Source organism: Taudactylus pleione, unplaced genomic scaffold (assembly GCF_031769625.1).
Source record: "Taudactylus pleione unplaced genomic scaffold, aTauple2 ptg000086l, whole genome shotgun sequence".
Classification (NCBI taxonomy): domain Eukaryota; kingdom Metazoa; phylum Chordata; class Amphibia; order Anura; family Myobatrachidae; genus Taudactylus; species Taudactylus pleione.
Genome location: NW_028284488.1, coordinates 958758 through 986516, shown reverse-complemented (window position 1 = coordinate 986516; position 27759 = coordinate 958758). Strand labels below are relative to the sequence as shown.

General features: G+C 48.7%; 1 protein-coding gene across 5 annotated transcripts in view; it reads left to right on the top strand.

The window, feature by feature from the left end:
- LOC148529094 (transmembrane protein 53-like) overlaps positions 1 to 27759 on the top strand; it is a 47508-nt gene extending 19749 nt beyond the window's left edge. For 4 of the 5 annotated variants that reach the window (XM_088468857.1, XM_088468859.1, XM_088468858.1 and 1 more), the window contains one exon: positions 16621 to 17801. In XM_088468857.1, coding sequence (XP_088324983.1) covers positions 16621 to 16985 — 365 coding nt within the window. In that variant the 3' untranslated portion in view covers positions 16986 to 17801. Of the gene's footprint in view, positions 1 to 16620; positions 17802 to 27691 lie in introns of those variants that run through there. The other variant, XR_015877838.1, reaches the window with a different exon arrangement.

Here is a 27759-nt window from a genome sequence, read left to right as displayed (position 1 = left end):
GGACAGACCGGGGGCGCTAGCGGTGGCGGCGGGCCCCCCCTCCAGCGGAGACATACCCCGCCAGACCACTAGACCACCAGGGTAAATTAAGCGGCAAGCGGGATGCCGGCAACCCGTGGGTTAAATATGCTAGCCAGGGGAGGAAGCCTTCCCTGTCTAGCGGCTCCTCCCCTCAGCTCAGCGCGCCTTTCAGCTCGTAGTCTGGCGTTGCTGAGCTGCAGCTACACGGCCACTCCTCCTCTGAGGTCTCCAGCGGCCATTTTCTCTGTGGCAGCGTGGATACTCTCAGGGAGCACGCGGACCGGTCCCCCTGTGTACCTCTCCCCTGCAGAAGGACAGTGTACACAGCACTATAGCCCTCCCAGACACTGAATCTGGGCAGGTTGATTGTAGTGGAAAGGTGCAGTGAGTATATCTTCCTGCATGGTATGTGACTTTTGCTAGTGCTGCCTGTCTGTGTCTTTTTTCTACTTACTGTCAGCCTGTACCTATCCCTTTCCTTCTCCTACAAGCCCTACAGGTGTGCGGGGGAAGGGTGTTTCTACTGACCTCACCTATATAGATCACGTATTTGTGAGGTCCGTCACATACAGTTGTGTGCTACACGGTGCCATATTGTGGGCTGTTGTTCAGCACACTGGTGAGTGCGCACGTTTTCTTCCTAAGTCATGTCTGAGGAGGAGATTGAGCACTCCGGGGCTCCAGCATTGTTCTCCTGCAGGCGCTGTTCTGCAGGAGTGGATAGGGAGGATTTGTCTCAGGACGGCCTGTGCGGACGGTGCCAGGCGGTCCCTGGTACGTCTAAACCTCCCATTTCGCAGGAGCCACCATGGGCGATGTTTTCCCAGGTGCTGGTGTCCATCGCGGACCGTCTGTCGGTCCCGATTGCCGCCCCTACTAGGGCGTTGCCCCAGCCTGCCATCCCCCATTCCCCGGGTGTCCCACAATTATTGCAGACTCCCCCGGGGTCTCAGCCTGGTGGTCCCTATGCGGGGTTGCCAATGTATATTCAGTCCACCCCTGTGGCACAGCCGGCTGTGGTGCCGTTTCAGGCTCCTGTGACAGCTCCTCCACCCTGGGTGGATGCGCTTTCCCACACTGTCCAAGATTTGGCGGCAGCATCTTCGGCTTTTCAGTCGATGTTGCGCAGTGACGTGCCCTCCAGGGCGTCTAAACGCTCAGTCATGGCACAGGCTGCGCATCTTTCGGATTCTGAGGGGTTCTCGGATGATGGTGAGGTACAGGATGACTCAGTCCAGGAGGTAGACACTAAGTCTTCCATCAATGTGCGGGCTCTGGTTAAGGCGGTGCGGGCTATTCTTCTGATTGAGGATGAGGCACCCGCTCCCAAGTCAAGGTATCCTAGTTTTAAAAAAGCTAAGGTTACTTCTACAGCGTTCCCCTTGTCTGATCAGTTGACTGATCACATGGCGGTGGCCTGGCAGACGCCCAGTAAGCGTTTCCTGCCACAGAAACGCTTGGCGTCCAATTATCCATTCCCGGAAGCGCATTGTAAGAAATGGGAAACTCCGCCTGCAGTCGATTCCCATGTAACACGCCTCATCAGGAGTGCTACTTTGCCATTGCCGTCTATATCCTCGCTGAAGGATCCTACGGACAGGAAGGTGGAGACTTGTCTAAAGTCTATTTATTCTCTCTCAGGGGCTGTAGCCCGGCCGTCCATGGCCATCTCCTGGGTGGCCAAGGCCATTGAGGGGTGGGCCAACGCCTTGGAGGACACGTTTACGGATGAATCTCCGGATGTCCAGAGGGCGTTGTTAGGACAGATGAGAGATGCCGCCTCCTACATTGGAGAAGCATCTTTGGATGCTAGCCTGTTGACCTCTAGGGTTTCGGCGGCAGCAGTGTCTGCTCGTAGATCCTTGTGGTTGCGGTCTTGGAGAGCAGACGCGGATTCAAAGAAAGGCTTGGAGGCCTTACCTTTTAATGGGGAATTACTATTTGGTCCGGACCTGGACAAAATAGTAGATACCCTGGCAAAATCCAAGTCAGCCTTCCTCCCTTCAGCTACTACACCTGCTAAGGTCCGGAGCTCGGCGTTTCGTTCCTTTCGGGTTCAGGGCAAGGCAAAGGGTCAGTCCTTCCCGAGGCAGTCCGCACCCAAGATCGCCTCAAAGCCAAAGAAGCAAGCCTGGAGTGCTAGGCGCCCTTCTTCCAAGCCAGAAGATAAGCCTTCTGCGTGATGGGACGGGCCTCCCTCTGGGGGACCCCAGAGTGGGAGGCCGACTTCTTCAATTCGCCCAGTGCTGGCACAATACCACCACGGATGCCTGGGTGCGAGAAGTGGTCTCCCAGGGGTACGCCCTGTCTTTTCGGCACAGGCCGCCTTGCCAGTTTTTTTTTTTTGCACAAGTCCTTCTCAGGACAAAACCAAGGCCTTGCAGGTTCAGGAAGCCATAGAGGCCTTGCTGACGGCGGGGGTCATTATACCCGTACCACAGTCTCAACGTGGGATGGGGTATTACTCTACGCTGTTTCTGGTGCAGAAACCCAATGGCTCTCATCGCCCCATCCTCAATTTGAAGTCCCTGAACAGGTTTCTCAGGGTTCCCAAATTCAGGATGGAAACTTTGCGTTCCATCATACTGGCGATGGAACCGGGGGATTATATGGTCTCCCTGGATATCCAGGACGCCTACCTCCATGTGCCTATAGCAACATCGCACCAACGGTTTCTGCGGTTTGCTATTCTCCACAACCACTACCAATTCAGGGCTCTACCCTTTGGTCTCTCCACGGCAACAAGGGTATTTACCAAGGTGATGGCGGTCATGGCGGCTCTCCTTCGGAGCCAGGGGATACGGTTGCTACCGTATCTAGACGACCTCCTCTTGCTGGCAAGCTCCCCGGAGGTACTGATCCAGCATCTCCACCTGACGGTCGCTTGTCTACAGGCGCACGGCTGGTTGATCAACTGGAAGAAATCCTCCCTCATTCCATCACAACGGATGGTTCATTTGGGGGCCCTGCTGGACTCTCGTCAGCAACGGACTTTTCTGACTCCAGAGAAGGTCTCCTCCTTACAGCTGCGGATTCACAGTTGTCTGAGCAGTGGCAGAGTGTCGGTGCACTCAGCGATGAGAGTTTTGGGGTCCATGGTGTCGGCATTCGACATGGTGGAGTTTGCCCAGTTCCATTCCAGGCCCCTGCAGGGGCTGATTCTTTCGGAATGGAACGGATTGCCACACAGGATCCGCTCTCAGATGCTGGTGTTGTCCTCGGAGGTGCGTCTGTCCCTAGCCTGGTGGCTGCAGACAGCGCATCTCCTGGAGGGGCGCCCCTTTTGGATCCCGGAATGGGTTCTGCTCACGACAGATGCCAGTCTCCGGGGTTGGGGGGCGGTGACAGGCTCCTTGTCACTTCAGGGTCGTTGGTCGGCGGAGGAAGCGATTCTTCCCATCAACATCCTGGAACTGCGGGCAGTATACAGAGCCCTGCAGTCGTCCGGCACCGCTCTTCACGGAAGGGCCGTTCAGGTACAGTCGGACAACGCCACCACGGTGGCGTACATCAATCACCAGGGAGGGATTCGCAGTCGAGCTGCGATGTCGGAGGTGTCCCGCGTCCTGGCTTGGGCGGAGCGCTATCTTCCAGCTCTCTCGGCAGTTTTCATCCCAGGAGTCCTCAATTGGGAGGCAGACTTCCTCAGCCGTTACGATGTGCATCCCGGGGAATGGTCGCTTCATCCAGAGGTATTCCAACTACTCGTGGACAAGTGGGGGCTGCCAGAGCTGGACCTGATGGCGTCCCGTTACAATCACAAGCTGCCTGTGTACGGGTCAAGGACAAGGGACGCAGGCGCAAGTCTGATAGACGCGCTGTCGGTGAAATGGCTGTTTCAACTGGCTTACTTGTTCCCTCCGATATCTCTGCTGCCTCGGGTCCTGCGCAAGTTCAAACAGGACGGAGGCACACTGATCCTGGTGGCCCCAGCGTGGCCCAGAAGGCCGTGGTACTCCGATCTGCGGAGCCTGTCCATCGACGCTCCGTACCTCCTACCTCAACGGCGGGACCTGTTGTCTCAGGGGCCCTGTCTTCACCCGGATCTGGGTCGACTATCTTTGACGGCGTGGCTCTTGAGACAGCCGTCCTGAGGTCTCGGGGCTTTTCTAGCTCCGTTATTACCACCATGCTGAGGGCGCGCAAGCCTGCTTCCGCGAGGATCTATCAGAGTGTGGCACACTTACTTTCAGTGGTGCGAGGCCAGAAACTATGATCCCCAGGTGTTCCGAGTTTCGCGTATTCTGGCTTTCCTTCAGTCCGGTTTGGACTTAGGATTACGTCTTTCTTCACTGAAGGTACACGTGTCTGGTCTGTCGGTGTGGTTCCAGCGCAGGATCGCTGCTATGCCGGACGTACACACCTTTTTCCAGGGTGTTTTGAGAATCCAGCCTCCCTTTGTGCCACCGGTGGCCCCGTGGGATTTGGCGGTGGTTCTTAGGGCCTTACAGGGTCCTCCTTTTGAGCCCTTGGAGTCAGTGGAGCTCAAGTGGCTAACTTTTAAAACTGTTTTCCTCTTGGCAATTGCTTCTGCCAGGAGGGTTTCAGATTTGGGGGCGCTTTCTTGTCGTCCCCCTTTTCTGATTTTTCATCAGGACAGAGCGGTGCTTCGCACTCGTCCTGATTTCCTGCCTAAGGTGGTTTCCAGGTTCCACATTAATCAGGAAATTGTTGTACCAGCCTTTCAGTCACCTGATCTTTCGGCTGGGGAGACTTCCTTAGACGTTGTAAGGGCACTCCAGGTTTATGTAGACCGGACTAGTTCTGTGAGGAAGTCGGATTCTTTGTTTATCCTCTTTGGTTTTCACAAGAGGGGTTGGCCTGCCAACAAACAGACTCTAGCCCGTTGGCTTCGTTCTGTTATTATTGAGGCTTATATGCAGGAGGGTTTACCTGTTCCAGCCTCTGTTAAGGCTCATTCCACTCGGTCCGTGGGCCCTTCTTGGGCTGCTAGCCGTGGCGCCTCTGCTGTTCAGCTCTGTAAGGCGGCCACCTGGTCTTCCATTCAGACCTTTTTGAGGTTCTATGCGTTTGACACCTTTGCCTCTCAGGATGCATCCTTTGGGCGCTGGGTTCTATCAGCACAGGAGCGTCCCCGCCCTTAGTTGGACTGCTTTGGGACATCCCCAAGGTCACCCTGTGGACCCCTATGGACCCTGAAGTAGAAAACAATAGATATGGTAAGAACTTACCTTTGTTATCTCTGTTTCTACGAAGTCCATAGGGTCCACAGGGCACCCGCCCTGACGCACCTGGCTTCATATGGGCTCTGTGACTGGTCACCGGTTTTCCGTCTCCCATTTCTGTGAGTATGGTTCTTGTGTGTTCCAGTCTTCCTTCTCTCTGTTTCGTCTCCTCCTCCGGCCTGGGCTGCTTACCAACTGAGGTGCCTGTGGCTCGGGGGCGGGGTATAGGGGAGGTTGGACCCAAGTGCATCCTGGGAGCAGCTGAAAGCTTTAACTCCGTGGTGCCCGAGGATCCAGGATCCAGCTATACCCCAAGGTCACCCTGTGGACCCTATGGACTTCGTAGAAACAGAGATAACAAAGGTAAGTTCTTACCATATCTCTTGTTTTTTAATACTTTGTTGCAAATCCTTTGCAGGCAATTACAGCCTGAAGTCTGGAACGCATAGACATCACTAGACGCTGGGTTTCATCCCTGGTGATACTCTGCCAGGCCTCTACTGCAAATGTCTTCAGTTCCTGCTTGTTCTTGGGGCATTTTCCCTTCAGTTTTGTCTTCATCAAGTGAAATGCACGCTCAATAGGATTCAGGTCAGGGGATTGACTTGGCCATTGCATAACATTCCACTTTTTAGCCTTAAAAAACTCTGGTTGCTTTTGCAGTATGCTTTGGGTCATTGTCCATCTGCACTGTGAAGCGCTGTCCAATGAGTTCTGAAGCATTTGACTGAATATGAGCATATAATATTGCCCGAAACACTTCAGAATTAATTCTGCTGCTTTTGTCAGCAGTAACATAATCAATAAATACAAGGGAACCAGTTCCATTGGCAGCCATACATGCACACGCCATGACACTACCACCACCATGCTTCACTGATGAGGTGGTATGTTTTGGATCATGAGCAGTTCCTTTCCTTCTCCGTAGTCTTCTCTTCCCATCACTCTGGTAGAAGTTGATCTTTGTCTCATCTGTCCATAGGATGTTGTTCCAGAACTGTAATGGCTTTTTTAGATTTTGTTTGGCAAACTCTAATCTGGTCTTCCTGTTTTTGTGGCTCACCAATGGTTTTCATCTTGTGGTGAACCCTCTATATTCACTCTTGTGAAGTCTTCTCTTGATTGTTGACTTTGACACATATACATCTACCTCCTGGAGAGTGTTCTTGATTTGGCCAACTGTTGTGAAGGGGTTTTTCTTCACCAGGGAAATAATTCTTCTGTCATCCACCACAGTCGTTTTCCGTGGTCTTCCGGGACTTTTGGTGTTGCTGAGCTCTCCGGTGCATTCTTTCTTTTTAAGAATGTTCCAAACAGTTGATTTGGCCACACCTAATGTTTTTGCTATCTCTCTGATGGGTTTGTTTTTTGACTTTTCAGCCTAATGATGGCTTGCTTCACTGATAGTGACAGCTCTTTGGATCTCATATTGAGAGTCGACAGCAACTGATTTCAAATGCAAATGTCACACCTAGAATCAACTCCAGACCTTTTACCTGCTTAATTGATAATGAAATAACGAGGGAATAGCCCACACCTGTCCATGAAATAGCTTTTGAGTTGATAGTCCCATTACTTTTGGCCCCTTAAAAAGTGGGAGGCACATATGGAAACCGTTGTAATTCCTACACCGTTCACCCGATTTGGATGTAATTACCCTCAAATTAAATCTGAAAGTCTGCAGTTAAAGCACATCTTGTTTATTTCATTTCAAAACCATTGTGGTGGTGAATAGGGGCCAAAATCTGAAAATTCTGTTAATGTCCCAATATTTATGGACGTGTGTGTGTGTGTGTGTGTGTGTGTGCGCGCGCACCGGCCACTTTTCGGGTTTTGGATCTTTCTTCGTGTTTTGGATCTGGATTGGTTTTGCCAAAACCACCCTTCCGTGTTTTGGGTTTTGGATCTGTATTTTTTTTAAAAACAGCTTAAATCACAGAATTTGTGGGTTTTTCTGCTCCTATGCAATTATTAACCTCAATAACCTTCATTCCCACTCATTTCCAGTCTATTCTGAACACCTCATACCTCACAATATTGTTTTTATGGCCAAAAGATTGCACCAGGGTAGCTGGATGACTATGCTAAGCGACACGAGTGGGCGGCACAAACACGTGGCCCATCTAGGAGTGACACTGCAGTGGCAGACAGGATGGCAGTTTGAAAAACTAGGCCCCAAACTGTACATAATGCAAAGAAAAAAAAAAAGAGGTGCAAGATGGAATTGTCCTTGGGCCCTCCCACCCACCCTTATGTTGTATAAATAGGACATGCACACTTTAACAAACCAATCATTTCAGCGCCAGGGTCTGCCACATGACTGTGGCTGAAATGATTGGTTCGTTTGGGCCCCCACAAAACAAGCTGGCAATTAATGTGTCCCTGCACAAACTGGCTCTACGGAGGCAAGATGTCATCCTCATCCTCCTCATCCACCGATTCCTTGTATAAAACAGGAAAAAGGGATTAAGGTGTCCCTGGACTGCTTACGGTCTTAGCCAAAGTTTCTGAACTTGACAGTAACTTTTTATGAACGCGCTGCAGGTGCCGTATAAGGGAGGATGTTCCTAGGTGGTTAACGTCCCTACCCCTACTTATTTCACCTTTTACATATGGTACATATGGCAAGACAGTTGTTGTCCGGATTTGGATAGAAATATTGCCAGACCAAAGAGGTGGAATGTTTGGTCTTTTGCCCAGGCATGACCGTGATGGGCTTTTTCATCCCATGGACAACAACTGTCTCCCCCGGAGCCTGATTTAAACAAACCACATCACCATCAGAATCCTCCTCGCCAACTTCCTCCTCAGCGCCAGCTACACCAGTATCCTCATCCTGTTGTCACTGTTGAAGTACATCTTCAATTTGCATATCAGCAAGTGGACTGTGGGTGCTCCTTTCAGCACTTGCAGGGGGCGTGCAAATGGTGGAAAGAGCCACCTCTTCCCGTCCACTGCTGGGAAGGTCAGGCATCGCAACCACCACCACACTTGGACTCTCCTTGGGGATTTGTGATATCTTCTTAGAACGCACAGTTCTTCACTGTGCTTTTGACAGCTTAACTCGTTTGATTTTTTTAGCGGGAGGAGGGCTTCCATCGTCATGTGAAGCTGAACCACTAGTCATGAACATAGGGAAAGACCTTAGCCATTCCTTGCCACTCCGTGTCGTAAATGGCATATTGGCAAATTTACGTTTCTCTTCAGATGATTTAAATGTTTTTTTCAAGGTCATTTTCCTGAACTTTGTCATTTGGGATTGTATGTGCCCTCTACTATGACATTGGGCATCGGCCTTGGCAGACGACGTTGATGGCATGTTATCGTCTATGTCATGACTAGTGGCAGCAGCTTCAGCACTAGGAGGAAGTGCTTCTTGATCTTTCCCTATTTTATTTTTATCGGAGAAAGTTTGGTCCTCCATTTATGTTATATTGATATATACGTGCGGCTAAGGCGCACACAAACACAGAAAATAATTTTTTATTTTTGTTGGAGACTAGTGCACTTTGTGGGTTACACCACCCTTTAAGAAATGAGCCGGCCGGCCCTTTACTTATGGGACACAAGTGCACGCTTGGCGCTGCTCCTTTGTTGATGCACGTGCAGCTACAGCCCACACAATTCACAAACACAGAAAAACTTTTTTTTTTTTTGTTTGGAGTGCCCTTTCGGTGTTACAGCACCCTTTAGCGGTCAATCCAGCCGGCCCTTTATTTATGGGACACAGGCGCACGCTTGGCACTACTTTGTTGATGCATGTGCGGCTACTGCGCACACAATTCACAAACACAAAAAAATATATTTTTTTATTTTGTTTGGAGTGCCCTTTGGGGGTTACAGCACCCTTTAACGGACAAGCCAGCCGGCCTTTACTTATGGGACACAGGCGCACGCTTGGCGCTGCTCCTTTGTTGATGCACGTGCAGCCACAGTGCACACAATTCACAAACACAGAAAAAATATTATTATTTTTTTGCACTTGGGGGCACCAACCCTGATGGACAGAGCACCCCCTGGACAACACTACAGCACCCCTTTAGGACTGGGACACTGCACAGGACTTTGGAGTGGACAGTCCCTATGGACAACTGACTGCACAACACAGTCCAGCCAGCCCCTATGGACTTTGAAGTAGTGGACACAGCCCCTATGGACAACAGCAGCACAGCACAACATTACACAGCCCAGCCAGCCCTAACTCCCACCCTCCCTCTTCACTGTCCACAGCCGAGTGAGAAAATGGCGCCGACGCGGGTACTTTATATAGGATCCAAAACCCACAAGACCCGGAAGGCGGGATGATGACGTTTTGCCTCGATTTCAGATCCGAGTCAGGCGGGAAAAGTCGAGCCTGACTCGGATCTGCCTCGGATCAGGGGGGTTCGGATTTCAGAAATCCGAACCCGCTCACCCCTAATATATATATATATATATATATATATATATATATATTTATCAAGTAAGAGTAGAAGCCGCTGGAACATGTTAACTCACAGATGCTGATTCTGCTTGCACCCTATGGGGGTGTGAGCAGAATCCGCCTACTGTAATAGGCTGAAAATTGTGCTGTAATATCAAAAGTGACAGTGTACAGTAAATACTATTAATTAGCGCTTACAGGAGCATAGTCATCCCTAGACCATATGTAGGACCACTAATGCTAATTGGGTCTGAGTTAGAATTGAAAGGTTATTGTTGCATGGAACTCTTGTTAGTAGTATTAGAGATTATTTAGGTTTTTAGGAACGTACTTTCCATAAACTAATATTGTTAACTTTCTTCCAGCTGATGAAGCTGGTTGTACTCCTATAGATCAGTGCTCCTTGATGGAGCACAGGTGCATTCATTACTGAGGGCCACATTTTTAAAGATCCTCAGGTGGTTCTAATTATTTAATTTGTGGTTCAGTAAGGAGATGAGGAAAAAAGGAGGACCCTGTAAGGCCCAAAGAACCACCGCCAAATCCCACAGGGCCACAGGTGGCACAAAGGGAGGCTGGATTCTTAAAACACCCTGGAAAAAGGTGTGTACATCCGGCATAGCAGCAATCCTGCGCTGGAACCACACCGACAGAGCAGACACGTGCACCTTCAGTGAGGAAAGACGTAATCCTAAGTCCAAACCCGACTGAAGGAAAGCCAGAATACGCGAAACCCGGAACACCTGGGGATCATATTTTCTGGCCTCGCACCACTGAAAGTAAGTGTGCCACACTCTGTGGTAGATCCTCGCGGAAGCAGGCTTGCGCGCCCTCAGCATGGTGGTAATAACGGAGCTAGAAAAGCCTCGAGACTTCAGGACGGCTGTCTCAAGAGCCATGCCGTCAAAGATAGTCGACCCAGATCCGGGTGAAGACAGGGCCCCTGAGACAACAGGTCCCGCCGTTGAGGTAGGAGGTACGGAGCGTCGATGGACAGGCTCCGCAGATCGGAGTACCACGGCCTTCTGGGCAACGCTGGGGCCACCAGGATGAGTGTGCCTCCGTCCTGCTTGAACTTGCGCAGGACCCAAGGCAGCAGAGATATCGGAGGGAACAAGTAAGCCAGGTGAAACAGCCATTTCACCGACTTCGTGTCTATCAGACTTGCGCCTGCGTCCCTTGTCCTTGAACCGTACACGGGTAGCTTGTGATTGTGACGGGACGCCATCAGGTCCAACTCTGGCAGCCCCCAATTGTCCACGAGCAGTGGGAATACCTCTGGATGAAGCGACCATACCCCGGGATGCACGTCGTAACGGCTGAGGAAGTCTGCCTCCCAATTGAGGACTCCCGGGATGAAGACTGCCGAGAGAGCTGGAAGATAGCACTCTGCCCAAGCCAGGACGCGGGACACCTCCGACATCGCAGCTCGACTGCGAGTCCCTCCCTGGTGATTGATTGTACGCCACCGTGGTGGCGCTGTCTGACTGCATCTGAACGGCCCTTCCGTGAAGAGCGGTACCGGATGACTGCAGGGCTCTGTACACTGCCCGCAGTTCCAGGATGTTGATGGGAAGAATCGCTTCCTCCGCCGACCAACGACCCTGAAGTGACAAGGAGCCTGTCACCCCCCCCCCCCCCCCCCGGAGACTGGCATCTGTCGTGAGCAGAACCCATTCCGGGATCCAAAAGGGGCGCCCCTCGAGGAGATGAGCCGTCTGTAGCCACCAGGCCAGGGACAGACGCACCTCCGAGGACAACACCAGCATCTGAGAGCGGATCTTGTGTGGCAATCCGTTCCATTCCGAAAGAATCAGCCTCTGGAGGGGCCTGGAATGGAACTGGGCAAACTCCACCATGTTGAATGCCGACACCATGGACCCCAAAACTCTCATCGCTGAGTGCACCGACACTCTGCCCCTGCTCAGACAACTGTGAATCCGCAGCTGTAAGGAGGAGACCTTCTCTGGAGTCAGAAAAATCCGTTGCTGACGAGAGTCCAGCAGGGCCCCCAAATGAACCATCCGCTGTGATGGGATGAGGGAGGACTTCTTCCAGTTGATCAACCACCCGTGCGCCTGTAGACAAGCGACCGTCAGGTGGAGATGCTGGATCAGTACCTCCGGGGAGCTTGCCAGCAAGAGGAGGTCGTCTATATACAGTAGCAACCGTATCCCCTGGCTCCGAAGGTGAGCCGCCATGACCACCATCACCTTGGTAAATACCCTTGGTGCCGTGGAGAGGCCAAAGGGTAGAGCCCTGAATTGGTAGTGGTTGTGGAGAATAGCAAACCGCAGAAACCGTTGGTGCGATGTTGCTATAGGCACATGGAGGTAGGCGTCCTGGATATCCAGGGAGACCATATAATCCCCCGGTTCCATCGCCAGAATGATGGAACGCAAAGTTTCCATCCTGAATTTGGGAACCCTGAGAAACCTGTTCAGGGACTTCAAATTGAGGATGGGGCGATGAGAGCCATTGGGTTTCTGCACCAGAAACAGCGTAGAGTAATACCCCATCCCACATTGAGATTGTGGTACGGGTATAATGACCCCCGCCATCAGCAAGGCCTCTATGGCTTCCTGAACCTGCAAGGCTTTGGTTTTGTCCTGAGAAGGACTCGTGCAAAAAAACTGGCGAGGCGGTCTGTGCCGAAAAGACAGGGCGTACCCCTGGGAGACCACTTCTCGCAACCAGGCATCCGTGGTGGGATTGTGCCAGCACTGGGCGAATTGAAGAAGTCGGCCTCCCACTCTGGGGTCCCCCAGAGGGAGGCCCGTCCCATCATGCAGAAGGCTCATCTTCTTGCTTGGAAGAAGGGCGCCTAGCACTCCAGGCTTGCTTCTTTGGCTTTGAGGCGGTCTTGGTTGCAGACTGCCTCGAGAAGGACTGACCCTTTGCCTTGCCCTGAACCCGAAAGGAGCGAAAGGCCGAGCTCTGGACCTTTAGCAGGTGTCGTAGCTGAAGGGAGGAAGGCTGACTTGGATTTTGCCAGGGTATCTACTATTTTGTCCAGGTCCGGACCAAATAGTAACTCTCCATTAAAAGGTAAGGCCTCCAAGCCTTTCTTTGAATCAGCGTCTGCTCTCCAAGACCTCAACCACAAGGATCTGCGAGCAGACACTGCTGCCGCCGAAACCCTAGAGGTCAGCAGGCTAGCATCCAAAGATGCTTCTCCAATGTAGGAAGCAGCATCTCTCATCTGTCCTAACAACGCCCTCTGGACATCCAGAGCTTCATCCGTAAACGTATCCTCCAAGGCGTTGGCCCAACCCTCAATGGCCTTGGCCACCCAGGAGATGGCCATGGACGGCCGGGCTACAGCCCCTGAGAGAGAGTAAATAGACTTTAGACAAGTCTCCACCTTCCTGTCCGTAGGATCCTTCAGCGAGGATATAGACGGCAATGGCAAAGTAGCACTCCTGATGAGGCGTGTTACATGGGAATCGACCGCAGGCGGAGTTTACCATTTCTTACAATGCGCCTCCGGAAACGGATAATTGGACGCCAACCGCTTCTGTGGCAGGAATCGCTTACTGGGCGTTTGCCAGGCCACCGCCATGTGATCCGTCAACTGATCAGACAAGGGGAACACTGCAGAAGTAACCTTAGCTTTTTTAAAACTAGGATACCTCGACTTGGGAGTGGGTGCCTCATCCTCAATCAGAAGAATGGCCCGCACCGCTCTAACCAGAGCCCGCACATTGATGGAAGACTAAGGGCTCTATTTACTACAATCCGCATATTGAATGCGGATTGTAGTGTGATATTAATGAGTGAATTCGCATTGCGAATTCAGGCAATATCACAGGGATTTACTATAAATCCCTTGCAGGGACAGAGCTTGCGATAAAGCTCTGTCCCTGCGGATCCCATCCGCACTCTAGTCGCGGTATTTTCGGAAAAAATACCGCGACTAAGAGCCCGCGCATGCGCTGACCGACCACCGCTACTACCCCCCCACTGACGCTAAGCCCCACCGCCCGGCGCTAAGCCCCGCCCCCAGCGATCGCGAATTTTACTAATTCTACTCCAATTGCCCTGTAATAACTACAGGTGAAACTAAAATAATGTGAAAAGGATGTGAAAACACCCTTTTTCACTTTATTTTAGTAAAAATAATGTTAATAAATAGAGCCCTTCGTGTCTACCTCCTGGAATGAGGCATCTGAGGCTGAGTCATCATGCACCTCACCATCATCCGAGGACCCCTCAGAGTCCGAAAAATGCGCAGCCTGCGCCATAACTGTGCATTTAGACGCCCTGGAGGGCACGTCACTGCGCAACATCGACTGAAAAGCCGAAGATGCTGCCGCCAAATCTTGGACAGTGTGGGAAAGCGCATCCACCCAGGGTGGAGGAGCTGCCACAGGAGCCTGAAACGGCACCACAGCCTGCTGCGCCACAGGGGTGGACTGTATATACATTGGCAACCCCGCATAGAGACCAACAGGCTGAGACCCCGGGGGAGTCTGCAATAATTGTGGGACACCCGGGGAATGGGGGATGGTAGGCTGGGGTAACGCCCTAGTAGGGACGGCAGTCGGGACCGACAGACTGTCCACGATGGACACCAGCACCTGGGAAAACATCGCCCATGGTGGCTCCTGCGACATAGGAGGTTTAGACGTACCAGGGACCGCCTGGCACCGTCCGCACAGGCCGTCCTGTGACAAATCCTGCCTATCCACTCCTGCAGAACAGCGCCTGCAGGAGAACAATACCGGAGCCACGGAGTGCTCAATCTCCTCCTCAGACATGACAGACTATATAATTAAATATACAATTATGACATAGGAAGAAAACGTGCGCACTCACCAGTGTGCTGGACAACAGCCCACAATATGGCCCTGTGTAGCACACCACTGTATGTGACGGACCTCACAAATACGTGATCTATATAAGTGAGGTCAGTAGAAACACCCTTCCCCCGCACACCTGTAGGGCTTGTAGGAGAAGGAAAGGGATAGGTATAGGCTGACAGTAAGTAGAAATTAGCACAGACAGGCAGCACTAGCAAAATTCACATACCATGCAGGAAGATATACTCACTGCACCTTTCCACTACAATCAACCTGCCCAGATTCAGTGTCTGGGAGGGCTATAGTGCTGTGTACACTGTCCTTGTTGGGGGAGAGGTACACAGGGGGATCGGTCCGCGTGCTCCCTGAGAGTATCTGCGCTGCCACTGGAGAAAATGGCTGCTGGAGATCTCAGAGAAGGACTGGCCGAGTATCTGCAGCTCAGCGACGCCAGACTACTAGCTGAAAGGCGCGCTGAGCCGAGGGGAGGCTAGCCCCTGTCTAGCATATTAACCCCCGGGTTGCCGGCATCCCGCTTGCCGCATTATTCACCCTGGTGGTCTAGTGATCTGGCGGGGTATACCTCCAATGGAGGGGGAGCCCGCCGCCACCGCTAGCGCCCCCGGTCTGTCCCCTAGACCGGGGGCATGGGACTGCATTTAAAAGGAACCCGCGCACCGCCGCTAATCAGCGGTGCGCGGCTTACCTTGATCTCCCCGGCGTCTCCGGCAGCAGTCCCGGGGGAAACCAGAGTCTGGCTATTACACAATATGGCTTCCCCCGCCGCGATCCCCAGTTCAGTGCTGGCGTCGCGGCGCCAGCAGGGAGAAGGAGCGGCAGCGTGGGCGTCTGTACAGACAGCCCATCGCTGCCGCTCTGGAGAAAAAACTATAGTTAAAAAAATAAATAAATTTAACTAAGTTAAAAAAGCTTTAGGGGGCTGCTCCTGCAGCCCCCCCCCCAGGGTGACCCGGCCGGGCACCATCTTACAACTGAGGTGCCTGTGGCTCAGGGGCGGGGTATAGGGGAGGATGGACCCAAGTGCATCCTGGGAGCAGCTAAAAGCTTTAACTCCGTGGTGCCCGAGGATCCAGCTATACCCCAAGGTCACCCTGTGGACCCCTATGGACCCTGAAGTAGAAAATTACAATTATTGAAATGGATCTCATTCTTTTGGTCACGTTTGCAGGTCAAACACACCCTATGGTTATAGCGATAGCAGCTATTAGGTTTGTTACCATGATCTAATTATTTGTTTTGGTATATTTCTCAATTCACGAAGGGCCTGATTCAGAGATGTACGCTAACCTGATGGTTAGCGCACATCTCTGATTGTTACAGAACTGTGCATGTACAGCCCTCCATCTGCGAGTCCACTCGTAGTGCCTCCCATTGGAGCGGGGGCATACCTAGGCAGCATTCCTGGAAACTAGGGGTGGGTTCCCCCCATTTTCCGGACGGGACAAGGCCAGGGTCTGCGTTGGTGGACGCAGATTTCCTGGTCTCGCAGCTGTCTGGACCCAGTCAGGCTGCTGTAAGCTCCAGCTACCACAGCCTGGCCAAAGAGGCAACCATCGCAAATCTTCAGTTTAAAAAATGTATTGAACAATATGGAAAAAAATCAGATGCAGGTTGAAACCAAGGGAATAACCTTAATACCATGTCCCTTCTAATCAAGATTGTTAATAACTTTGTGAGTTTTTAAGGACAACTATTAGCAGGAGTTATATCTGGAGCTTAGGGCCTGATTCAGAGATGGGTGGAACTGCAGAGCGGCTGTGCAATTCCGTATATCGAAAATGCAGATGCAGCAGGAAGTGTCTGTAGGAAACATACACCTCCTTGCTGCATCTGTGATCCCAGCAATGGTGTCTGTTTCCTTGGTTTCAACCTGTATCTGATTTTTTTTTTCATATTGTTCAATACATTTTTGAAACTCAAGACAGTTCTCTACTAATTTTTCTAACAGAAAAAAATACCATGTAAGAATTACTGTATACAATGTTCTAGATTCAATGAAACTAAACCAATGTTGTGCACTTTCCAGGTTTTAGAACTTAACAATAAGTGTGTTTGAAATAAAGTCTTTCTTCGGTTGACTCATGAATGTGTGTGTTGAATATACTGGTGTAAGTAGTTGTGTCCTCTCTATGGAACTCACACTTCTTTTTGTTTTACATTCTTGCAGGTGTTGCTCGCATGATCAGTATCCCTCGTCTGGAGTCATTGGTGGTGCGTGGAACGCTGCTTTACTTCTCACTCCTAAAAGCCCAAACTGCAGACTATTATGAAAAAGGAATTCGAACCTTTTTTAACAACCCAATCAACAGCCCAGCGCTCTTCTTCTACTGCATGAATGATCCAATGAGCGATCATACAACGGTGGAAAAGCTCATGCAGGACTGGGAGAAACATGGGATCAAAGTACAGGGCAAGAAATGGGAGGACTCTGTGCATGCAGGGCATCTACGTAGACACACTCAGGAGTACACCAGCACACTGATCAGTTTCCTCCATGGTCTGCAGACCAATGTCCCTAAAAGCAGACTCTAGCAGAAGGACTAAACAATCCTACCACTTTGGTAATGTGCTACATTTTTTTAAAGTACTGAAAAGGTAGGGTGAGTCGCCCAGTGAATGAACAGTGAAGGGAAATCTCATATTTAAGGAGATGGTGTATGTAGAAGATACAACATAAAAACTATTTATAGACGTGCTATTATTAGAACTACTGTATGTATACTTACATTTATGGTTTAAAGGTTGAAGGAATAGTTAGAATTTTATTATCAAACCAGGAGAGGTGTAGAAATTACCTATCAGTAGATCTAATCTAAGATTGTATGCACTAAAATGTAAGATTACTGTATTACACCTGACAATGTTCATTCACTGGTAGTGTTCACTCACTGGCTGCTTCACCCTATATATGATTAAACTGGAAGCAGTGACCGTTATTATTATGCAGTGCTTTACAGACATTTTTTATTCATTTATATCAGTCCCTGCCTCAGTGGAACTTCATCTGAATTCTCTAATACACTGGTCATTCAAGCTACAGATGTGTCCTCGTACAATTCTTTTTGCTCCATTTACCAAAATACACCTGATGCGACTTAGATGCCCCGCAGTGTATAACGATTCTTATGACTGAGTACTTTTTCACAAATGTGTCTTATTTAGCTAAGAAATGCGGAAAATTGACCGACGGACGGGATGACGACTGCGGATCCCGGCGCCGGGAATTTTGATCAGTATGAGAAGACTGGCAATGGAATCCCGACATGGCTGGAGATGTCGACGCAGGAATCGCGACAGCTGGCATATCGAACGTAGGTATAGTGGGGCCAGGTAGGAGTTAGCTGCTGGGGGGTGGAGGGATAGGTTTAGGCGACCCGGGGGGGACTTAGGGTTAGGCTGTTGGAGGGTGGAGATTAGGGTTAAGCTTTAGACAGGGGGAGTTAGGCACCAACTAAGGGGGAGGGTTAGGCACTAAGGGGGGAGGGTTAGGTATAGGCACTTACCGGGAGGGTTAGACTTAGGGTGCAGGGTAGGGAGGGTTAGTATTAGGGTACAGTAAAGGAGGGTTAGGAGGTAAATAGGACAGAGGAACACTACTTGCATTTTTCCGTCCGGATTTTAGTCCTCGGGATGCCGCTGTCAGTCTATTGACAGCCGACACTCCAGTTGTCAGTATATCATACCCAACCCTTAGCTAATAATGTCTTAAGCAGCTAACTGTATTTAGGTTTAGATTTATTTGTATCTAAGGAATTGGTATAACACAGCAGATTAAGACTAACGAAGAGTGGCGTGAAGCATTGGCGCAGGTCACTTTGTATTGGACCTCTTTCTTTTGCCTTTATATTCAGATTGAGTACTTTTTCCTGAATTCTGCATCCTGATTCACTAATAGTGTACCAATTAGTTTATGATAAGTATTTTGTCGCAAAATGATTGGCGTAAAGTAGCAGATTAAAAAGCATATTTTAAGAAAAGGTCACATGGCACATGTAAGTCGCAAAACAGGGCTACTGGTGTGATTTGAGGATAGGTGTTTGTTGATACATCTGTGTTGAGCATCCTGATGAAACCCACATGAACTCATCGAGAATCTATGTACAAATATACTTAAAGGCCCCGATGTACTCCTTAACATTTTATAGATAACTGCCTGAACTGGGGATGCGTACTGTGTTATTGCATTGAGCAAATCCATATTTCCTGATAACTTGACTTCATACATTATTGCATTTAAAGTCTGAAATTTACTACATCTAATTGGAATTAAATATTTTTCCTTAAGCACTATTTTAACAGAATTAATGAAAATGTAATTTTTACACTCCAACTGTAAATAAAGAGTAACTGTGGGTGTGAGGTAAAATCCGACTAAAGTGCGGGGCTGTTTTCCAGCTTAGCACTGTGCTAACAGCCTCGTGGCCGGCAGTTTAGAGAATGCCGGTTCTCACAACTAAACACTTGGTTAAAGTCGCGAGAACTGGCATTCTCCAAATTAAGTGCTTCTAGTTGGACTTGACATTGCTATGAATTGAGTAGCTCCGGGACCAACATCCTGGCGCTATTCACATCACAATGAACTGAATCGCCCCCTGTGTGTAGCAATCTGAAATCCTAAACTATAAGTTATCAAAAAACTATTGTTCTACTGAATCTACCTCATAATCTGTTGGGGAATTTCTTGTTCTTACTAATCTTACCTCCAACCATTTGTGTACCTGAATGTAATATTGTGTTTTTTTACTGTCAGAAAATGTTCATACAATTTGCTAATTTGCTTGTACCAACCTTGCGTATTTATACTGTAATGTTTATGTAAGGAAATTAAACCCTCTTTTGTGCACCTTCTCATACAACTGATCCGATTTGGAAACTGTGTTAATTCAAGTAAAATATTTCCAAAACATAGCTAATTTCATTCCCTGTGTACAGATGTTTATTTATTCTATAAAAGATGATTTTGCATTATTATGTTTTTTTATATTCACTGCATGGCTGCTGATATTGGGGCACACACATATGGGATCCACAGGGACAATAAAACAGACTGAGGCATCACCAATTAGCATGACAACACATTGTTCTGTTTGCTGCAGAGCATGGACCGTAACCAAATAAATGGAATATGATTATCTGCCATAGTCCATGCTCTGTTTCTCAGTGCTTAATATGTAATCAGAACTTTTGTATCCCATCATGCTTCCGTCACTGATCGGGTGAATACTAGTCCTCACCTGCACAGATAGGATCAGGTCATACACTTATGTGAATGTACCGACCACTGGTCTTCAGTCACTCCCAGTATGTCTGCCCATTTCTAGCTGTGTGTGTTACTAGTTATTTCACATGACTTTAAAGCTTTAAATTAATATGTTAGATATTCTGAGCTTCTGCCCCTGCCAACTTCTAGTTTTTGAAGATTTTCTGCATAGAAGAATGCATTATTGCAATTTGCACCTATCCCACAACACTTCAGAACACCAATGTTTCACCTAGGTCAGCTCATAGTCAATGTGCAATATTTAGTTGCTCTACATTTTATTGTGCACATCCATGCACAGTTCTGTAGGCAGAACAAATGCTTCACACCTACACTTCATTTTTCTACACTATGCCCTTACTATGTAGAAGAGGATTTTACAGAGTACTACACTGAAAGTATATTATGGCCCTCCAATGTATTTACATTGCTTGCGGCTTTCCAAATATATGGGTCTATTTACTAAGCCTTGGACGGAGATAAAGTACCAGCCAACCAGCTCCTAACTGCCATGTCACAGGCTGTGTTTGAAAAATGACAGGAGCTGGTTGATTGGTACTTTATCTCTGTTCACTTTATCTCCATCCAGGGCTTAGTAAGTAAAAACCACATAGTCTATAGCTACTGCTGTGCCTTACAATGTTTTACCTGTAACATCTAGCAAGCACAACAAAGACCCTGTACATACTTGTCTTGCAGGTGGAGGGAGGGGGGGTGCATTTAAAAAACGCAGCTTTAATGAGCATTCAAGTAATTTATGCTCCATGGCGATGCACCGGAACTACTTTTGCACCTTTTGTGTCGGTCTTTGTGGATGGATTTGTGTGGCAAGATGGTGCCTTTCACACAGATAAAAAATATTCTCAATGGTGAAGCGGTCTTCCTTTTGCAAAAAAAAAAAAATTAAATCAATGTAATGCACTAGATGAACAATGCTTACCCGCTATGTAATTGAGATTCTATAACTAGATATAAAGAACTGAGATAAGGCAGAATTGAAGATGTTCCCTACGTGGAGTTGAGCAGCTTTTGTGTCACTCCAAAGATCTTTATTTAGCACCCATTCAAAGTTGACATTATGAACTCCTTTTAAGTGTGCACAATAGAGATAAAAGCCATCTTGATGCATCTTATGTGTAATAAGTTAAATGAAAAGCTCAGTAATAGTCAAACAAGCTCTGTGTATAAAATGAACAGGGTACAATTTACCAGTTCCCGACCACATATATAAATGGAAGCTCAGGCTTCAATCATACAGCACTTTCTATAACCTAGCATTGTCAGCTCAGATTGTTATAGAAAGCTCGGAGTTGGACCATTTCAGGCTGTGACAAATAAACGCGTTATTTGCACAACAAGGCAATAATTTATTCCTGAATCTATGTATATGTTTAAGAAAAGCAATTTTAAAACTCTGCTTTGAAACGTTCTCCTACTTTGGCCTTCAACTGTCTGCACACATGGCTGAAGCCACTTAATTCCATGAAATTACTTCTTTAGTCAACTTCCTTCTGACTCAATTATACTCCTTTCAGACCAAGGGCCCGATTCAGACCCGCCCGCTAGGCTGCGTTCGCACGTAGCCTGCCGATGTTTGCAATATGCGCATTCGTATAAGATGCAGTACACGTGCGCGAACTAGTCCATGCGATAGGGAAATGCTCGCACCCTGCACAAAGACACCTTGCTAGAATGAGTGACAGGACGAGCCGTTTGTGGGTGGTGATGGGTTGGTCGATGGAAAAGGGGGTGTGGTGGTGCGAACACAGGCGTGTCTGTGCATCTTAATGCCGTTTCAGAGGTGTGCATAATTAAGACGCGGCGTCATTATGCATGTCACATGGCTGAATGACACACTGAAGCACTGGCAGTGCTTGCGGTAGGGTATGGTCAGCCACAAGTGCTGCGTATGGGTCCGATGTTATACGAAGTTACCGATTGTTGAATACACTTCCTGGAGATGACGTATATTACTAAGGGAAAGTGGGCATCTTCAGATAGGCTGGTGGGCGTCTATATACACACCGCGATCGCACGCCAAGACATAGTGGGTGTGCTAATGCCTTGCCGTGCGATCACGGGATTTGCATACTTTGGCAGCTGACGGCTGTGTGCGAACGCATCTAGCGAGCTGGTATGAATCTTGCCCCAAGCTCCTGGAAATTCAACTTGGCAAATTCCCGGGTCTCAGTCCGACCCTGGTGAAGAGCACAGTCGTGGACCCGGGACTTCGTCCCTGTTTGTTTGCATTCACACACAGCAAAAACCCAGGTCTATATGGTCATGTGTGAAAGGGGTATTATACTAATCTGTTAATAACCAGTAGCCCCCTGTATTTTAGTATTGGGTACATCGCTTGCACTATGATCCTTCAAAACATTATTTTTGGAGTTCTGATTTATTTGCACATTTCACTGTTGGGTGGGAAGGAGAGATTCAATATATATATGCGTATTGCCAAAAACTAAATAGAAGCATTACAGATATTCCTGCGCAACACTAGTTGCAAAAGAAAATCTGCTATGCTGGTGGCCTCTAATGGCTGGAGAAATGGTCTGAATGCCTGCAATTTATGGTCATCTTTCCCAAGTGTTATAGCAAGAACAATGTTTCCCTATATCTACTTCTCAGCACTAGGAAATCTGTAATGACAATTCACAAACAGTGTTTTGTGGCCCTGATTCAGAGCCAGACGCTCTGACAGAGCGCTCGCTCTGAATCAGGGACGGCCTTCTTGTTTTTTAGAGCGGCCTCCTGGCTGCTCGCATAGCTGTGGGTGACCACTCACAGCTATAGCGAGCGGCCAGGAAGATGGTCGCGATGGTCAAGACCATCGGGCTTGCGACGAGACCCTTGTGGTAGGGTCTCAAGCCCCAGAGAGATTTCGGCTCTCACAGAGAGAAATCTCTCCCACTGACATCACGAGTGATGTCAGTGGGGCCGCCCCCAAATGGAGGTGTTCACATGGGAACGCCTCCGTTTGGGCAGCCACTCCCCCAGCCCGCCCACCAAAGGTACGAGACCCGGAGCGACGGTTTGCCTTTGGTACGAGACCCGGAGCGACGGTTTGCCCGTCGCTATCCGGGTCTCGCGCATGCGCACGACGGAGCCGGCTCCGTTGTGCGCATGCGCACTGGCCTACCATTGACCCGGTTGCGAGCGCTCAGTGCTTGCGACCGGGTCTGAATCAGGCACAGTGTTCAGAACAAGACAAAACATTAAACAGTCCTATAATAAATAAATTGGTGCGTATTATGCCCCTTTTTCTTGTGAATTTCTGTTGTGCTCCTGAACTGTGTGCAAAGTAACGCTAGGCCGACAAGGTTATTTTTTACTCTAATCTAAGAATTGAGAGGAATCTAGGTCAGTGTGACCCAAAGAATGTTTGGCTCTCATATAATGTACAATTACAAACCAGTACACTGCAGATTGTGTAACAGTAATTTTAGGAATCGTGTTTAAACAATATATATTAGTATCAGCATTAAAATTAACCCTATCACTGCTAACAAAAAGTGTGGCTTATTTATTAATATTGCTAAGAGTTGCAAATAGAACATATTTAGTGATTAACAATTCACTTACATACACACTTTCCAACTCTCCCCAATTGTCAGAGAGACTCCCTGAAATAGTATAAATCTCCCTGACTCCCTGAAAAGTCTAACAATTTCCCTGATTGCATCTTACCCCCATTATGTAGCTGTTCTATATTAAAAAAAAAAAAAAAAATATATATACATTCAAATGGGATCCTGGGATCTATTAGAGCCAAAAGCACTCCCACTGACATCACTAGTGATGTCAGTGGGGCCGGCCCCAGACGGTAGGCGATCCCATGGGAACGCCTCCGTCTGGGCAGCCATGCCCCCGGCACGCCCACCAGAAGGGGCGTGCTGTCAATCACCATCGACAGCACGCCCCCTTTGGTGCGAGACCCATAACGATGGTTTGGCCGTCGTTATTCGGGTCTCGCGCATGACGGAGCCGCCTCCGTCGTGCGCATGCGCACTTGGGCACCATCGACCCGCTTGCGAGCGGGCCTTATGGTCCCTATGGCTACATGCATTGTCCGAAAAGTATCAGTGTGTTTTCATCAACAAGTAGATCTTACTAACTGCTTTGGGGCTCATGTACATTTGGATGTAAGTACATTTTATGACACACCTCTCAGATGTAGCAGTACACGCCCACTTTATCGCCTTTCTCATAGGTGCTGTTTTCACAATCTCCCTGAAATGCATTTTCAAAAGTAGGCAAGTATGCTTATATACCAGAGATAAGCCTATGGCTCCTTTATCTTTCCCAGTCAACAACAAATAAAGTAATACCTGATCGATACCTAGTGTAAAACTATTTTCCCAGAATAAACATGTTATATACAGTATGTATATTACTGCTATAGTGTAATTAACATATATAAGCAGTGGCAGATCTTACCTAGGACCTGCGGGGCTACAGCCCCCCCCCCCACTCCCCAGTAAAATTTGCCACTTCAGGCTTCACTGTGACTGGAGGTGGCTTCCTATTGGAGGCACCCCCTGTGAGTCACGCTGGAGACAGGCAGTCAGGGAGAGGTGTTTCCTCCCTCTGGGACTGCCAGTCCAGGCTGTGATCAGCTGCTCTGCTTTTCGGGCAGCCCTACAGGGCTTCTCGGGGCTGCAAACAATGCAGCCCCAAGTAGCTGGTGTTAAGCATGCGCGGCGCCACGGCGCCTGCCAGATTCATTGAGCAGGCGCCGGGACCCAAGCCAGTAGCAGCGGCATCCCCCCTCAGGTAAGAGGGCAGGAGCTGCTGCTGTATATAATTGAGTTAGTGGGGCTTATGTACTTTGTAAACTTAGATCTTGTTATTATTGTCATAAGTGCTGTAAGATATTAGCAGGCTCTTAGCAAATATCAGTCTAATACACCTATGCAATACAATTATTAACAATTTACATGGTAACTTTGATTAGGATTTGTGCTTGGATTACTGTTATGATTAGACTTATGTGTAAGATTTTAGATTATGACTTGAAGCAGTTTGCCCTAATGATGTAATAATTAATAAATATTGCTAAGTATGCAGCATATTTCCCAGGCCTGTATAGTGTTCATATACAGTATTTCCCTACGCTCAGTATATACTACAGCATTGCCCCATACATACATCTCCTGGCCATCACTGTCTCCCTGACTGACTCCCCCTCCATCTGGCCACCTCCGCAAGCACCTTCAGTCGCTTCCTTATTTATTTAACACACACAGCTATCTGCCCCACAATTTCTGATGGCAGCCCTGAACACAGCCACCAATTTCCAACCCAAGTGTTGCCAGCACACCTCGAGTACCCTTGCCGGTGAGTTCAGCTGCGGGTGCAGGGTAAAAAACACAGATCTCCCCACCGCTGATATTTGCTGCATATACACTACAAGCAGCACTCTTCCTATACCTTCAGTTAGTAATCTACACTGCCGGCTCCAGGCTTGTGCATAGCTGTTCTGATGGACAAATCCTGCTGCAGGAGCTGCTTCACCAGCGCTCTCCTACATCTAGAGCTGGTCAGTTATACTGCATAATTATTGTATCATCACTTCAGCCATTGGATTCACACTGTATTTCGCAATGACACCTGAATATCAGTGGTACAATGGGATCGGTACCTCTTCATCAGGGCCGGCGCATCCCACTCAGCATAGTCTGCACTGCAAGGAGGCACCCTCCATGCTGCTGAATCATTGCTGTTGCTGCCGCTGCGCCTGTCAGCACCCCTTGCTGTACCCCCTCCTGGCCGGGTCCCGGGGCCCTCCCCCCCCAGGTGGGCTGGGCTGGGGGAGCAGGGTGCCATCTGCCTCCCAGGCTGGTATACTATTAGGCATTTGGGGTCGCACAAGCCAGGAGGCAGGCAGAGGATACTTCCTGGCTCAATCAGAAGGGCCGCCCAGTATTCTCTGCCTGCCACCAGCCGCCGCTAGCTATATCCTACTCCTGTCTATTCTACACTGTTGTTCACTGCCGGGTGCTACAAGTGTTGATTGGTGGATGGGGCATGTCCAGCATGTAGGAGCAAATTAAAGGTAAATAAAAATAAACATTACCAAAATGGGGTAAGGAGGGCTACATATATTCCAAACCACTAAGGTAATTCCACCAATAAAATATAAGCCACACAGTAGTTCCCCTTATTCACATTATGCCACACAATAGTGTATTTTATTCACATTAGGCCACAGTAGTGCCCCTTATTTAAATTATGCTACACAGTAATGCCCACAATGCACGTTATGCCACACAGTAGTATCCATTAATTCACGTTAAGCCTCAGTTTCGGCTATTTTCACATTATGCTACATAGTAGTCCCCACAGTTCATATTATGCCACAGTAATGCCTATAGTACACTTTATGCTACAGTAGTGCTCCTTATTCACATTATGCCTAACAATAATGCCCCTTATTCACGTTAACCCCTAAACAGCTCTCCCACTCCCTCAGCTCCCCTTACAGTCATGCACAGATTTCCCCACTCACTCAGCCACGTCCTTACACAGCTTTCCCCATTCGCTGAGATCCGCACACACAGCTCTCTCCCCCCTCACTCAAATCCCCCTCCCTTCACACACAGCACACACATCTGCCCCTCACAAAGATCTCCCCTCCTAACACAGACACACACACCCTCTCTCTCACTCCGGAGCTCACTACAAAAGAGACGGCTGTCGATGGTGATCGACAGCTCGTCCCGTTTTGTAGGCGTGGCGGGGGGGGTGGTTTCACAAACGAGGGCGTTCCTTAAGGAACGCATGCCATTTTGTGGGCGGCCGCACTGACATCAACAATGATGTCAGTGGGAAGCTTCCTGCTCGATCAGAGCAGGAAATTCCCTGGGGCTTGCGGTTGCCGAGACCCAACCTCAAGGTCTTGTCGCAAGCCCTGATGGTCGCGATGGTCAAGACTTGATCGGTCGCTAAAGTTGGGGGTGGTAACCCACAGCTTAGCTAGCGACCAGGAGGCCGCACTTCAAAAGAGAAGCGGCCGCCCACATTCAGAACGAGCGCTCGCATTTTGCGAGCGCCTCTGAATGAGGGCCATAGTCCCCCTTACTCAGATCTCCTCCTCCCCCCTCCTGACTGTTGCAGGGCGCTGGAGATCAGCCATCCAACTGGGGATGGATGACCTGCTGCTGAGCTGAGCCTGAAACAAATAGGGTTCCATTTACTAACGAGTTTCATGGCTAGTGATAGTTTTCTCTTGCGCTTGCCGCGTTTTTTAAATCATTTTTCAGCTTGTATTTATTAATCATTATGTTGTTTGCGAGTGCTGACTGCCTGTCAGCGCTGTTATTTTATGTTAGTAGTGCTGACGAGTGGTTTTTTTTTTTTATTTCTTGATTTTGGCACATGCGCAGTGTTTATTCCTGACTGGCTCCACTGGATCTCATTTCCTGCCCGGCAGCAACCTCCCTTCTGTCGAAGCTGAATACTTAAGTGAGACAAGTTCAGTTTAAAATTTAATCGCAGCGACGCCATCTTGCGAATGGCCGCAAGACTCCATTTTAGAAATTCGATCGCAAGACGCCATTTTGCGAATGGCCGCCTAAGCGCCATTTTTGGTGAACTCACAATATAGTACATGTGGCGATATTTTTATTAGCACTATGCGATCCCTTCTTTCACCATTTTTCATACGCACAATTATACCCACAAGGCCGCTATTAAATAATCGCAATTAGCGAATGCATGAGACTTAGTATGAAACCGCTGAAAAAGTAGCTTTATGCGCACGCATCTGCCCCAAATTATCTAGCGTCCTTATATCAAACCCCGAATACTCACACATTACATATTCGCACACAAGGTTCCATTAGCATCAAATTGTATGATTCAAGTTGGTTAAGTTAGTTTAAATGCTAAGAAATAGAGGTTTTTGATAACTAAGGTATTATACATGATAAGCAAGGTGTGTTTGGTTTAGTTCTGATGCGTATGCTTTTTACAGCATCCCGGTGTTATCGGTGGAGAGATCGCATCATGCAAACTCAAGTTACGGATCGCAGAACTTACAAG